Here is a 10508-nt window from a genome sequence, read left to right as displayed (position 1 = left end):
TAGTGTAAGTGTCAAAAAACACATGACGTCATACCTTCTTGTTATCAATAGCCAAACAGATGCCTTGGGTGTCACTAAGTTTTCACAATAATAACTTGTTGAAGACTACAAAATAGACATAGTTCAAAAATTATTTTACCAAATCATCATGATTATAATTCATAAAGTCATTCACAATGTGGAAAATCTTAACTTCAAGTATTAAACATTTCAATGTCATTATGAAATACAACAAATTCTGAAAATCAAACCAATGTTTTTATTCTCCTCATGACAAATAAATTATGAACAACAGCTAAAATATAAACCATAACTAGATTGTGGTATATACATTATATTCTTGGTTCAAAAGAGTACTATTATTTATCAAACTGATAATCATAGACATCTAACTTAAATAACAACTTTGGCAAACAGAGACTCTGCCACCTTTAAAGGTGTTTCTAGTCTATTCGGTTTTAAAAATCATCCTATATCCTTTAATAATATTAATATACCACAAAATTACGTTCTTCATAGAACAAAAATGAACATTTTAAAGCTTGTAAAATGACAAATCCTTAATGTTGTCAAATTAAGTTAAGCAATTTAGTGCAATTACTAAATGTACTGACTTCTTAAAAGATTATCGCAATTAAAGAAACCATTTCACTGTCTTTTATAACACACATAAATAGCTTGTTTTAAGCCAAATTATCTGGGGAGTCTGGCTTCTTATCTTTCTCACAACTCTGGAGGTATAGTCAAATCCAAGATTTTGTACATAGCTAGCATTCATCTGAATTAAATAAGAGCAATTGCTATTATAAAATTGGATCTTGTCCCATCTCCATTTTAAGCTCATGTTCTTAAAGAACTATACATGATATTTCGCTTCATAGCCAGCCACCAGTGTGCGTGTGCATATGTGTATGTTAAGGGTAGCCCTCATCATATGTCAAGCTGATCTGAGTTTGGCAACTTTCAGATTTGCCCATTTCCTGAATAGGCCTAATTCAAACTTGCAAATGAAAATACAACTATTAGAGATTGTAATTTGCTAGGAGCTCAGAGGGCTAAAAGATAGGGTTTGGTCTTGCAGCAAATGATGCTACGTTCTTGAAGACTTAACCTGAAGAAATGAGAAAGGAAAAACAAAACCACATAGATAATACCACTCATGTTTGGCTCTGTAACTTTTTTTTTCATAAAAAGTGAAGCTATTATTCCACGAAGTAGCTCACTGGGTATATGTGCTTGTCACCTGTGGTCAGTCCCTGAGATCCATGTGGTTGAAGGAGAGAAATGACTCATGCAGGTCGTCCTATGACCTCCATGCAAGTGCGTGCGTCCATATGTACACAAAACACGTACAAGCAAATAAGTAGTTAATGAGTTTGATTTTTAATTGAGGTTATTAATTTACGGTTAAACAAGTAAACTCTTATCCATAAAGGCTTGCAGAGAACGGGAACATGTCAAACACAAACATTAACAACAACAAAATACTCAATATGGTTGAAACGAAAGCAGGCCTGTGCACAGGTGGGCTGCACCTGGAGAGCCAGGACAGAATCTGTATCATTAAAACGTGTATCAGAAAACGTGTATGGTTGCATTCAGTTTTTTTTCTTTATTTTGTGTACACCTACGTGTCTGTTATGTGTGGTAAGTGTATGAGTTCATATGGTGTGTGCACATGCGCACGTGTGTGTGTGGAAGCCAGTGGTTGAATCAAGTATCTTTCTCCACCACTCTCAATTTTATGATCTGACAGTGTTGTCACCAAACCTGGAGCTCACCAACTCCACCAGACTGGCTGGCCAATGAGTTTCAGAAATTAACCTGTCTTTATTCCCCTTTTGTCCAGATCTGGGACTACCGATGCACTGGCTTTGCATGGGCACTGAGAGCTGAACTCGGTTTTATTGCTTGCATAGCAAATACTTGACTGATTGGACCTTCTTCCCAATGTTAGTGTTTACATTTTATAAAGATATTCTGACAGCACCACATAGGGTTCTCAACAGAGAATTAATTAGGAGGGTGCTATCCTAGCTTAGGGGAAAGAAAATGATGGGTCAATCAGAGTAGAGACTAAGAAATATTTAGATAAAATATCTACATGTTGGCTGGATATAGAGAGTAATTGTCATATACTATTTTTTAATTGTCATATACTAGTACATAAAAGTTACCCCCCCCAATTCAGCAATTTGCAATATTCACCATAGAAAACCTATGGATAAGAAGTGCTCTCTGATTCAGATTGGCTACCGCCAATGCTGACTGAAGATGAATTATAAAAAAGGGGCTCTGTATCTGGATTTAGAGTCGTCTGAAGGACAGACCTCTGGGCATGTCTCTGAGGGTGTTTCCAGAGAAGTTTGATTAAAAAAGATGCATTCTGAACACATGTGGCACCATTGCAGGGGCTGGGATCCCAGACTAAATAAAATGGAGAAAGTGATCTCTTTGTTCTGACTGTGGGAGCAGTGTGACCCGCCACCTCGTGTTTCTGCCACCGCCCTTTCTTGCCACATGGGACTGTATCCTCTCAGACTGAGAGCCAAAAGAAAACTTACTTTTCTTAAGTTGCTTTTGTCCAGCATTTTGTCACCATAGTGAAATAAGTAACTAATACAGGCTTTGCCTGTCATCTCGTGTCTTCTCATTAGTGATGACAAAAACGAGGTACAGAGGAAAGGAAGGGCAGTGTGACTAAGGAGACAGGATTGGTGAGCTGAAGCCAAGAAATGACAATCGTCAAACGGATTCTCCCGGAGTATACCCTGTTGACAACTTCAATTTGTACTTACAACTTCCTAAACTACCAGAGAACGAATTTTTCTCATTTCCAAGGCACTTTTGTGATAACTTGTTCCATATCTACAGCAAGCTAAAATCCTCTTCCAGTCCTGTGCCCCCCTACCTGTGTTCACAGCATTCCGCCCAAGTTGTGATTATTTTCTCCTTCGTTTAATTACTGCCCATCTCATCCAATATGTAACCCCGGGGCAGGCGGGACCTCTTTCACAGCCAGCCTCTCTGCATGGTATCTGGAGCCCTGAAGACAGCACCTAGCTCAGCATACATGTGAGAAAAAAAACCTTAGCCTTTGAAAAGGCTCAGTGATCTTGCTTAAACATCATCATTTCCAAGGGCCCTTTCCAAACTAACATTCTGTTATTTCTCAAAGAACCCAAGTATAAGAGTGTATGAACCAAAGAGCACATGACCAAACAGCAGTTTACAAAGCATGAGGTAGAGCCTGCGGTAACCTTTTGCTTCTTTGACTGATGGGTTACTGCCTGCCACAGGTAGCGCCTTCCTCTGTTGCCTGGGCAACGCCTCAGCTTAGAGGGAGGTGAAGAACCCTGCAGGGCTCAGTGCGCAGGCGCCTCCGGGGAGCCAATGGGCGCGGCTGTCCAGCCCCGGAGCGGGCTGCGCGGTTTCCGCGGGTGCGGTCGTTTGTGTGCCCGGCGCCGGCGGGCGGTCACGTCGGTCACGCACGGTCGCTCCGTGGCGGAGCCGCACTCCGCGCTATTCCCCTGCCGCCGCGCCCGAAGCGGGGCCCGTGATGGCGCGGGTCGGCGGCCGGAGGAGCCGCTGACGGCGGGCGCGAGGCACCGAGGAGAGCCCGAGCCGGCGGGGCCCAGAGGCGGCCCTTCTCGCCCAGCTCCAGCCGGCCAAGTCTGTGCCCCCAAACCCCGGGCCCTCTGCGGGAATGTTCAAAAATGAGTACCAGGTAACCCAAAAGGGCTTCCTACCCGGGGTGAGCTGGCTTGCCTTCTGGGTTGTGAAGCCTCCACTCCCCGGCTGAAAAATAATTAGTGGCTTCGTCGTCTTGACCTTGAGCTGTTCGTGCTCCCTTCCCGCGCAGAGCTTTTTCGTGCAGAATCAGTGGAGCTGATTACAGAGCAGGTCATGACCCCCCCCCCCCCCCACACACACACACACACTCCAGGCATCCGGAATTGGAATCTGAGCACTGGACACAGCAATCCTGAGATTTCACAAGCACTCGGTGGTTTCACTGTTGATCCCTGGTATCCTAGAAGCTCTTTAGAAGAGTTAATGAATGGATTCCTTTAAAAGCAGGATTAAAGTTAAGCACTTGGGGTGTGTGCTGTTTTCTTTTTCCTATGACTCTCCAGCATTGGGGTACATGAGGATCAGTCGGGGAGTTCTAACAAAAAAAAAAAAGATTTCCTGACTCTTCTAGATCCTGGGAATGAAAATATGAAAATGTAGGTTTGCTTAGCCCGAGTCCGTTTTAAAGCAAGTCCCAAGCCAAGTCTGATTCAAGGATTACATTTGGAACACACTGTTTCTCAGTGTGCCTCAGACACCTTACTCCATGGATGGCATCCCTTCCTCAGCTCACTGAATGGCTTTCTGCCCCAGCTCTCCTGGCTTCATCTTGAAATCACCAGCATCTTTATAGGACTATTAGAGTGTTTAGTGCCCCCCCCCTCACCTTCAGGGTCCACCTCTTTGTGCCTTTATCCTTTTGACCAAACACAACTTGTTCTTAAAGCACTGTGGGCTTTTCCTTTGTCCCATTTTAGAAATTCATTTTATTGGTTAGAGTAAACTTAGTTTAATCTCCCTGCATGTAGATAAAGTATAATGTGATGAAATAACAGATGCCCACTGTTTTTAATTTGGAAAACACAGAAGAAGAAGCGGGGAGAAAAGATTTGCTGTTTCAGTAAGGTTCAGGGATTTCTTTTTAAAGGGGTTCGACCCCGAGTGACCGGGAGAAATAATTCTTGAGGAAAAGGGGCCACAGCCTAGTAATCTAAAAGGGTCATAAACTCCAAAAATCCAGTGGTGCCTCGGGACCACTCCCAAGGTCGTAATCCGCTAGTTCCTAAAACAGTACTGTGATAATCGCACTTGGAAAACCTGTTTTTCAAGATTACAGTCTGGCTTTGTCTTCAGCTAGTAGTTCCTGGTGCAGGGTCGCTGAACAGGCTAGTCCTAGATTTTTGATTCTCCTGCTGGAGGAGTCTGGATTTGTTCAGGTCTTTCAATACTATGTGTGATCCAAAGGTGACTGTCAGTTTACACTTCCAGCACCAGTCTGCACTTCCAGCAATGGAGTTTTTTCTTTACCCACATTTTCTTAAGCATAAATTGTTAGCAGTAATTTTTAATCTTGGTCATTTTTACAAGGATAAAATAAAATCTCAGAGTTTTGATTTACATTTCTCTGACGGTTAAAGGATGTTATGTTTAAACATTTTTTTAAATGTCTCTCAGTCATTTTTAGTTCGTCTGAGAGTTTTCAGTTTAGGTCTATAACAAATATTTTTATTGGATTAATTTTTAATAACTAATTTCCTGAGTTCTTCATATATTTTTAAAATGGGTTTATGATAAGTAAAAATCTTTCCCCACTCTATAGCCTTGTTATACAAAAGCTTCTCAATTCAGGAGATATAATTTATGGTTTCTCACAATGTTTGTGCCACTGAGGTTGTGTTTAAGATGTGGCAAAGTGTGCTTCAAAATTTTTTCTCTGTGAGGTTCAACATAATTTTTATATGCTGAGGCCTTTGGCTCATTTAAACTTGAGTTTTGTACATGGAGATGAATGTAGATCTATTTTCATTCTTCTACATGTTGGTGTCTAATGAGGCCAGCAATATTAGTTAAAATGCTTCCTTTTTCCATTTTCCTATCTGCAAGGCAGACTTAAAACTTAAGAGGAGGATAGCTTACAAACTTTTGGTTGGATGTCCAATGGTTAAAGCCCTAGTTATAATATTCTTATGGGAGATATTAAGCAGCTGGGTAAAATTCTTACAAAAAACAGTTTCCAATAGAAAGCTTAAACAGCTGCCTAACAGGTACTCAAGCAGGTAAAATATAAATCAACAGGTAAAGTATACAATAATCAACAAATACAGTCTATTAATTATAATTCAGCTATGGCAAGTGGGTATATTAAATGTAAAACTTATCCTACAACAGTTTTATTAAAAATGCTGTTTATGGCTAAACCTTCCCAGTTTTGCCAGTTAAGATATTAAACTCTTAATTTAAAACAGTAGCCTGTATCCAGCTCACCTCACCCAGAAATCCCACCTGTTCTGGAGCACAAATGCTAAACTGCCTTTGCAGTTTACAACACACGTAATTTCATGATTTGCTTTGGAGCTAAGGTGCAGACTAAACAACTATTTTAATCTTTGGGACACAAAACTCATTTTAATTAAAATATTAACCCCTCTTCACTTAAAAAGGGGGAAGATTGGGATTCCTGTCACTGTTGCTCAGAGACTAAAACTGATGGTATTTAATAACAACAATGTATGTCATTGTACTCTTAATGAAATTGATTTAATGATATTTGTAACTGCTTATAGATGTTGGGAAAAGTTTGACACATGCTATAAAATGTTTGGGTTTAATACATATGTTAAAAATTTTACATTTAAATCCCTTTTACACTGCCCTAATTTTTGGCAGACAACACACGTAATTTCATGTTGGAGTAGGCATTTAGGAAGAAGATATACCAAAGGCCAGACTAAAAGGTAAATACTGGGTTTAAAAAATACCCTTTCTTCTTATCTGGAGATGGAGTTATTGGTACCCAAAATTATATCTTTACTCAACCTATACGTAATATCTTTTATTTGAGGAGCTCCTCACAGTCTTTTCATTAATGATAGACGCAGGGGCTTAATGACGGGAGTTAGTGTGGACCCTCGCCTGAACAGCACACCATACAGAGGTTGTAAAAACCGGCTCAACATGGCATGGTGACAGGCACAAGGAGTGCCCTCCACATGGCCTAAGACAGGGTACCCTGTGGTCAAAGGCCTGCTTACTTTAGGTCTTGCAAGATACCTTTTATTTGAGGAGCTCCAAGGATGGGCGACTTATGGCAGGACATCCCCCAATCTAAGACAGGGTCCTGAAAACCCGAGGACGGGTAAGGGGGAAAAAACCTGGTCCCCACTCAACCTAAAAATCATAAGACACCCCTCTGTTCCCAGGAAAGGTAAATTGCTTCACCATTCAAGAGGAGGGTCTCTCCTTGTCCCAGTCCCTTCTCCTTTAGATCTGACACCATGGTTGGACTCTGACCTGGTGCCCTCCACTTAATAGCTGCCTGCCTTTATAAAAGGAAGGGGGATATGTCAGGAGCCGTTTTTCCCCAAAAAATTATTACAGGAACCGTCGCCCTGGGGAGTCTGCAGAGAACCCCACACCCCCAATTGTATTGAGAACCATTCTATTGACAGAGCCTACCCCACACCCAATTAGCTGTTAATAGAGAGCTATCTGGGAAAGCGGAACCCGCTCCACATTCCAAACTATCTAGAGAACTAGGTGTGTCAACTCCTGACTTCCTGGCCTTCGTGACCTGACTGAATGTAACCACCTGGCCTACATGACCAATGTGAATTACGTGGCAAAAGTCCAGGCCCCTGTGCCCCTCCCCGCCCCCCAAATTCCTTATCCTATATAAGCTGTAACCCTGTCTCTAATAAACTGAGGCTCTGACAAACCTAGCATGGCCTCCTTCCTCTCTCTTAGCCCATATCTTACAGATAGTACCTTTCCGGGACCCTGGAATAACTGATCAGCCAGGCAGGTTACACCCCTAGACTGAGTGACCCGCTGAGGCTGTTTACAGGTAACAATATTTCTATAGAAAAATATTCTTTTTATTCTTCCTATGTGTCTCCAAATTTATCATAGAGATGTTCATAAAGAACCCCTTTCCACATATACCCCAGTCCTTGGGTCTTTTCTGAACGAGTCTAAGCTGCTTTTCCCCTTTATTGAATAATCTTCAGTGGCTCTATTAAGCCCTTGCTGCATGCTAAGCCTGTATGATCCAACAACTCATTTGACAGATGGATAAATCAAGACATTAACTAACTCCCCAAATTCTGAAAAATTAAAAAAAAAAAAAGGTATTGGAGCCCCAATCAGTATGACTGCTAAGTTTGTAATCACACATGATGGTGAGATTTCAGCTTAGTTTACAGATCAAATTTAAGCCCTTTAGCCTGGTCTTTTCAGAATGCTTGCAGAACTGACCTGTCCCTGTCAAGTCAATGAGATATCTGGCACAATTATACTTACCATCTTTTTAAAAGTGAGTTCCTTAGTAACAGGGTGACCCAAATCACAATGGTTGTGGCTTATAGGCAGCCAGGGTATACAATAGGCACAATAAGAGGGGTAATGTTCTCCCAGATTCGTTTAACTGACAGATGGCTGGAATACTGGTTTTAGATTCTGTGGTAGATACGATTTCTCCCATGGTGTTGTATTTCACTCTGAATTTCTTTCCTTTTTGTTTTCTAGGGAGGTGCATTTGTTGAAATCTTTAGCGCCCAGGGGAAAAATCCTGGAGCAAAATGGAAGATCTTAGGCAGTCCATCTGTGATTTGGAAAGTAAGTGTTAGACGTTAAGTGTCAAATCCTGGGAAGGTTATAGAAAAAGGGGGCTTGATCAGACTTCAGAACTGATATTTTGTTCCTTCGCCCTCAAAGGCTTTGTGTTGTTGGCTTCAGCCTGCCCACCCCCGCCAGACACTACTCCTTAGCTGGTGAAGACTGCCAGGTGGTGTATAACTGCTGTGTGTGCCCTGAGTCCTGCCTTATCGTTGTTGGTGACTTTGATATCAGAGAACATCTCTCTAAGCCCTGGACCACTGAGTTTCTTGAGTTCATCATCTTTAAGGACATCTCCTCAGGCTGCTCCAGCCTTACCATCACTCTCAGACCCTTGCCCTCATCACCACAAACTGCAGGACCTCTGAAATTACCAAGTGAGAAACAGCGGTCTTCCCCTGACCACAGTTTTCGATGCTTAAGGTCACTTGCTCAGTTCCTCCCACTGTGTTTGTTCTTCGGACTGGTTGGGATCTTCAGGCCACAGACACTTCTTTTTCCCTGTTATGTTTAGTTTATTTTCTTTCTCTGAAGTCTCATCTCTTTCTCTTCAGTGCAGAAGCTGAAACATCTTTTCAATCACTGTCCAGTAAGGACCTCGAATGCCTTTGCTCTTTAGCCTATGGTGATGCTTGTCCAGCCAGCCCTTGTTGGACTCCTAGTCTTTCCTTGGCTTCTACCTGGGCTCCTCAGTACTTTTGGAGAAAATACCTAAAGTTTTCAGATCGATGACACTATAAACCCAACCCCAATAGTCCAGAAAATTATCTGTTCTTGTCAGTATCCAAAATGATCCTTTCTTGTTATCCGTTTCCAACCACCAAACTGCCTATGCTCATCCTCACCTAGGGCATGCCCTCCTCACTCACCAAAAGCTGACACCCCAACTTCCCGGGGAAACCAGGAGCCATCAGGCAGAAGCCAGTTCCACTAGCTGCCACCATACCTAAAAAACCTGTCTCCATTGTTATCTTTTTTCTCTCCTGTAGAAGCAAGAGATGAATGCCTTCAGGAGAAGAATAAGAATACCTGTAAATGAAGCTCAAAACTACTATTGAGTGCTTAATATTTGTGCAGCATAACATTAGACACACTACATAGTGTTATATAATGTGAAAACTTGGTGAGAGAGAGAGAGCTACATGCCCCTCTGATAGGTTAGAACATTAAGGTGTGGAAAGACAAGGACCCATAAGTGCTTTGTGACTGTGTTGAAGGGTTGGGTAGGCCTGACATGTATATATAAATAAAATAAATAATATACTTGGCACTTGTATGTTCATCGCAAATACATAGGGGGATGGTATTACCATGCACATTACATGGAATTACTTATTACAAAGTCTTATTTATTAAAAATGGAGTTGTTTTAATTTTATGTTTTCATATGTGTCATCTGTATGAGCATATACGGCATTGGGGGCTCCCATGAATGCAAGAGGACAGCCCCTGGTGCCCTGGGGTGGAGCCAAAGATGGTTGTGGTCTGTTCAGCATGGGTGCTAGGAACTGAACTTGAATCTTCTAGAAGAGCTATCAGTGCTCTTAACTGCTTAGCCATCTCTCCAGGCCCTGAACATACTAGGTAACCGTAATTGTTACATTTAATTCCTATTGATTTTAAATATATAGAGAATTTTCAAAGTCACAGCAGATATGAAATAATACACAATTAATTCCATTTGAGCTCTGGCCTGAAAGCAAAGACCTTCTACGAATTCAGCAGAAGTTAGATGCTTTCTTCTGCTGTGCAGGGAGCGGTGATCAGCCGTGCACTTAGATGGGGATGCATACAGGCAGCAAGAAGCAACTATACCCGCAACAAGTTAGCAGCTTTGGAATTCCTGAAGTTAGAAAACTTTTTTTTTGTTTTGTTTTGTTTTCATTTGGAGGAAACCTGTTTTCATATAATAAGAAACTAGCCACGTGGCTAGTTTTGTTTTTGTTTTCCATTCCCAGCAAGTGTCGGGATAAAAGCATCATTAGGGTTTGGATCTGCTTTTAAGTCTTTTGAAAAAAGGAAAAAGAAAGAAAAAAAATTTTCCCGGAAATTTGCAGTTCCAGTGTTATAAAAGAAAACAAATAAGATATGCTTCAATTACT

General features: G+C 41.5%; 1 protein-coding gene across 6 annotated transcripts in view; it reads left to right on the top strand.

Moving 5' to 3' along the window:
* The first annotated feature begins 3405 nt into the window (after positions 1-3405).
* The window catches only part of Cfap20dc (CFAP20 domain containing), a 225524-nt gene continuing 218421 nt past the window's right edge, over positions 3406-10508 (top strand). For 5 of the 6 annotated variants that reach the window (XM_075988576.1, XM_075988575.1, XM_075988577.1 and 2 more), the window contains exons 1-2: positions 3406-3727; positions 8317-8406. In XM_075988576.1, the coding sequence (XP_075844691.1) occupies positions 8370-8406 (37 nt within the window). In that variant the 5' untranslated portion in view covers positions 3406-3727; positions 8317-8369. Of the gene's footprint in view, positions 3728-8316; positions 8407-10508 lie in introns of those variants that run through there. The other variant, XM_075988579.1, reaches the window with a different exon arrangement.

The sequence above is a fragment of the Microtus pennsylvanicus genome, chromosome 10, assembly GCF_037038515.1.
Source record: "Microtus pennsylvanicus isolate mMicPen1 chromosome 10, mMicPen1.hap1, whole genome shotgun sequence".
Lineage (NCBI taxonomy): Eukaryota > Metazoa > Chordata > Mammalia > Rodentia > Cricetidae > Microtus > Microtus pennsylvanicus.
This window is presented reverse-complemented; position numbering and strand designations above follow the sequence as displayed.